Genomic DNA, 3,457 nt, shown 5'->3' with positions numbered 1-3,457 from the left:
AAAGGTTCTTTGAAATAATACAAAGGGAATTAATTGATCCCATGTACGATACCGGTACGTGTAGCGACAAAGGAAGCTTCAATCAAGAAAACGCACGCAGTGAAGGCCAGACCTTTATACAACAAAGGTTAATTTTTCATGGGAATTGGAAAGGGTTTCCATTAATTACCAAGGCTTAACATTTTCGAAAACGCTCACAGTTCGAATAACGGTTCTCAAACCAGTTTGAGAGTTAGAATATTTGAGTTTCTGTGTCACTTCCTTAATGAGAATGGAGACTTTTAAATTTGGCTTGTGTCGTTAAAATGTGGAAACATAGAACTTGAAAACATACTTATAAATACCGCTCGATTGTAAAATTCTGGACGGTTTTCGGTTAGGGATTGCCTTGTGAAATATATGAAAAATTGCTGATCGAGCAAATTCATTATTATCGTACCTGTATAATTGTCGAACGCGAACCGCATACTTTTAAAGCCTCCGTATATATCGCACTAACTCTTACAAGAGCCGTTCACTGAAATTAACAGACCGCTGCAATGAACATCATACAGGTGTCGTCTGCTGGAGCAGGTATACAAATCACAGACGGGAAGATGCTGGAACTGGAGAGTTTTGGGGAAAACACGGCCCGACTTGAGAAACAGGCAACAAATGCTTCACTAAAGTGTACACAAGTCAAACGAGAGGAGATTTTTGACGAAATATCTTTAAAGAAGAGAGGAGAACGAGTCACCATTAACGTTTCTGGCACCAGATATGTTACGACGTGGCGTACGTTGGCTAAACTTCCCAATTCTCGCTTGGGTAGACTGACAGTGGACGACATAGACTCTGAAGAAAAAGACATCTTCTTTGAGAGAAACCCGATCCTTTTCCCGTACATACTTAGTTGCTACTCCACCGGCGAGCTTTCTTTTCCGCACAATATCTGCGGCGCGGCCATGTTGAAAGAGTTGGACTTCTGGCAGATAACAAGATGTGCGTTGGCCCCGTGTTGTAGGGAGATACTCCTGAAACAAGAGGCCAAACAGCAAGAAAATGAGACACTAGCCAAAGCCTTTGGCCTGCTGGAGTCACAAGAAAACATCCAGTATCAGACAACTTGTGGCCGTTGGAGAGCAAAACTGCGAATTTTCTTGGATGACCCGACGTCGTCTAAAGGGGCGAGGGTAAGTTTGCGAACGGGTGTTACGGGTCTGTTGTTACACGTTTTAAAACATTTTTTATATTACAAGAAAACGAAAAATACAGTAGTTATGCATATACGTATATGATACAGTAGTTATGCATATACGTATATGATGCACACACACATTTCCCTGCAACTCGCATGTGCATGAACGCATGCAAACACACACATGAAGGAAAAATTTAACTCCTACAACACGGTAGACCTGCATCATCCTTTATCAAAATGCACCTAAGACGATCGGGTATATGCTATATTTTGATAGCAAATGTGGACAAAATTCTAGACTGGAAATAAAAAAAATAAATAAATAAATAAATAAATAAAAGTAAATAATGGAAAACGAAAAGGCGGGCTTAAGGTCACGCGTTTTAAATGCCAAATAGAAACGTTTATATATAGCTTATTATCAATATGAATATTTTACATATACATGCATCCTCTACCCGGACGGCAAATTGATTTGCTCAGAGATGGGTCTCCGGTTAATTAATGACGCAATTCTCCAATGTCTAGGCACAGAAAAGCGCACATAATTAGTCAGCAGTGACATATCAGTGAATATCTGGTGTAATCCATTTGTGGCTCTGGTAGAGGATATTTAACATACACCAGTCGGTAACAATTCGATTAACCACTCTCGTTACAGATTTGGCTGGTCCTTTACTTAATGTGCACAGTACTCATTTTCACCGTAGACGCCTTTGCTACAGTGAAGTCGCTGCGCATTCCCACATTTAACCCATCCATTTTTACCAGCGCCGCCAATCTTAGCAACAAGGAAACCATGTACCTTGCCACTACCGAGCACATTTTGCCCATTGCTTTACGTTATGCTACTTATGTTTACTTCACTTTGGACATATTATTGAGAGTCATTTCTGCACAGAGCGCCAGACACTACTTTAAATCTCTCCTGAACATAGTCGATGTTGTCTGGGTTGTGGTCAATTGGTCCCTAATCGCTGTGAGCAATTTGTTAGGAGTAAAGTGGTTGTATATGTCGGCGTCAGAAGTACGGGTTTTCACTGGGCTGGTGATGGTTGTCATGCTGTTACGTATATTCCGGATCTACCGCTTTGGTCAACATTATATTCCACTGAGAGTGCTGCTGTTGACAATGAAAGGCAGCAGCACTGAAGTGGGGCTTCTCTTTCTCTTGCTGTGCACCGGGGCGATGGTGTTCGGGCCTCTCATCTACGTAGCGGAGCTTGGCAACGACAACTCGTTCATGTACAACATCCTGATTGGCTACTGGTGGGCCGTGGTTACCATGACGACGGTCGGTTATGGCGACATCTATCCTGTGGATGTGCCAGGTTATTTTGTGGGAATTCTCTGCGTCATCGTCGGGTTGGGGTTTATCAGTCTCCCCATGTCAGTGATAAGCACTAATTTTAGCAAATATCGTGAATTTGCACGCACATTCGGAGCTCGGAAGAGAAGCGTGGATAGATATCTTTATCAAAGTTCAACGGTCTCGCCCTCTAATCCAGCCAAGGACGATCAAATGGCAGAAAATGATGAAAAGCAAACCATTTAATGTAAAGGATATTTTGAAACATTCCACAAAATATGACGTAACATGCACTCATTGCTTGTTGAGATTTGTTTGTTTTGTTTCAGTGTACCGCTTTACCCGCCATAAATGTGATTGTAAATATTTTTTGAAGTATTTTTGAATAGCTACTAGGATATTTTGATGTTATATTCCCTCTACTGTGCAATTCGTTATGAAATTCAGTTTATTAAGCGAATTGATTTTACATCTGACAAAACTGAAATGTTGATTCAAGCTGTATTATATTGGATGCTAGATTAAAGTATGCTGTAATCATGTATACCTTATTTTTTCATTTATTAATTGTTTACGTTTAGTGGGGGGCATTTTGTTGTTTTATCATTTTTATGAATTTTAATCAGTCGGCAAAGAAAAGTCAACTGTTGGTCAATATAGGCATCACATGTACAGTGGCGGACTTAGGGGGTGTCTGGGGGGTTGTGACCCCCCCACCCCCCCACCCCCATCAATTTCTGAAAAATAATCGCACCAATGGTTCCGTCTTTAAATTGGACTTTTGAATAGTAAAATAACAGTTCCAAACTGTGCCAAATGGCACCGTTCGCCCTCTAAAATACCAAAAATGGGGGAGGGAGGGGCGAGGGGCGACTTCGCATCCGCATCCTGTCATTCCTAAAAACTGGACCCCTTCAAACAATCCTGGATACGCTCCGCCCCTGCAGGTATTTTAAGGGGAATAAGTG

General features: G+C 41.4%; 1 protein-coding gene across 1 annotated transcript; it reads left to right on the top strand.

Annotated features, from left to right (window-relative positions):
* The first annotated feature begins 539 nt into the window (after positions 1–539).
* LOC106165717 (potassium voltage-gated channel subfamily B member 1-like) lies at positions 540–2,735 on the top strand. Its single transcript, XM_013544041.2, has 2 exons — positions 540–1,172; positions 1,842–2,735. The coding sequence occupies exons 1-2, from the start codon at positions 540–542 to the stop codon at positions 2,733–2,735; spliced, it is 1,527 nt and encodes a 508-aa protein (XP_013399495.2).
* The last annotated feature ends 722 nt before the right edge of the window (positions 2,736–3,457 follow it).

This window comes from Lingula anatina, chromosome 10, assembly GCF_051362555.1.
Source record: "Lingula anatina isolate TDL-2025a chromosome 10, LinAna3.0, whole genome shotgun sequence".
NCBI lineage: Eukaryota > Metazoa > Brachiopoda > Lingulata > Lingulida > Lingulidae > Lingula > Lingula anatina.
The sequence above is the reverse complement of the archived record's forward strand: the minus strand, read 5'-3'. Positions and strand labels throughout refer to the sequence as shown.